Source organism: Centruroides sculpturatus, unplaced genomic scaffold, assembly GCF_000671375.1.
Source record: "Centruroides sculpturatus isolate CEXI.00-Female unplaced genomic scaffold, Cexi_2.0 scaffold808, whole genome shotgun sequence".
NCBI classification, from domain to species: domain Eukaryota; kingdom Metazoa; phylum Arthropoda; class Arachnida; order Scorpiones; family Buthidae; genus Centruroides; species Centruroides sculpturatus.
Genome location: NW_019384985.1, coordinates 194,340 through 195,589, shown reverse-complemented (window position 1 = coordinate 195,589; position 1,250 = coordinate 194,340). Strand labels below are relative to the sequence as shown.

General features: G+C 44.0%; 1 protein-coding gene across 1 annotated transcript; it reads left to right on the top strand.

Annotated features, from left to right (window-relative positions):
- Positions 1 to 263: 263 nt before the first annotated feature.
- On the top strand, positions 264 to 1,250 carry LOC111632889 (histidine-rich glycoprotein-like). Its single transcript, XM_023377413.1, has 2 exons — positions 264 to 287; positions 354 to 1,250. The coding sequence occupies exons 1-2, from the start codon at positions 264 to 266 to the stop codon at positions 1,248 to 1,250; spliced, it is 921 nt and encodes a 306-aa protein (XP_023233181.1).

The window sequence follows — 1,250 nt, the reverse complement described above, 5'->3', positions numbered from 1 at the left end:
ACTGACTTGATGCATCACTGACTCCATTTACGACACACCAACGCCTCATAAAAAACGATATCACCCGTTTCAAATTTCCTACAGTTTCGTTCTGTAAAATTCTTTTTTCCGGAAATAAAAATTTCGGTGTTTGCCCCCGTCAGACACCAACATGACAACAGTTACCTCCCGGAACCCCTCGATAGGTATATAACAGCTAGCACCACGTCAGACTTAGCACTAGTCAATTGGGGATAAACAACAGAAGTAATTTACTTTCGAATATGTTCTTCCCCTGGTATCTCCGGGTAAGTCTTACTAAACATAATATATTAATGATTACATTTTCTAAACTGAAACTTATATTTTCATAGGGTCAACTCTACACTTTTGGTGTGGTGTGTCTCTTAATTTTTGTAAGCGGTGAGAAAGAAGATGACAAAGATTTAGTTGCAGTAGGCAGCGATCTTATATTTTCAGCATCTCATCATCACCATCATGGTCATCATGACGGTGGTCACGAAGAATGGGATCATCACGATTCACACTGGAAGAAAGGGCATGATGACCACGGAGACCATGGACATGGCCATAAGCATCACCACGACGAACATGGACACTGGCATAAGCACGGAGGCCACGGCCACCATGATAAAGGCCACCATGGATTCGATAAGCATGGAATGCATCATAGTGGCCATGATCATCATGGGCACGATCATCATGGAGGACACCATCATAAACAATGGCATGGACACGGATCGCACGGACACAAACATGGTGGGCATAGTCACAAGGATCGAGGCCACAAAAAACATGGCTTTAAAAATGTTTATCATAAAGAGGAACATGGTGATCATAAATCTTATCACGACCACGAGCATGGTGGACATTTCCATAAAAATCATAAAGAAGATCACCACCATCATAAACATCACGGTGATAAATATCACAAACATCACCATGGTAAAAAGCATCATTCTGATCACGAACATGGCCACAAATATCACAAGCATGGTCATGGAGGACATCACCATCATCACGGAGATGACTGGAAAAAGGGAGGAAAACACCATAAGGAACATCACGATCATAAACATCATGGGGGACATCATCATCATGATCATCACGAACATGGTGGTCACGGACACAAGCACCACGAACATCATCACGGACATCACGGAGGCGGTGGCGGCGGCGGCGGCGGACATGGACACCATCATGGTGGAGGCGGCGGAGGTGGCCATCATCATCATCATCACCATCATTAA

What these genes read in the sequence shown, in the direction of transcription:
- LOC111632889 (XM_023377413.1), top strand. Translation starts at nt 264, where the DNA reads ATGTTCTTCCCCTGGTATCTCCGG. An exon ending in TCTTCCCCTGGTATCTCCGG is followed by an intron (nt 288 to 353) that starts GTAAGTCTTACT and finishes ATATTTTCATAG; the next exon opens with GGTCAACTCTACACTTTTGG.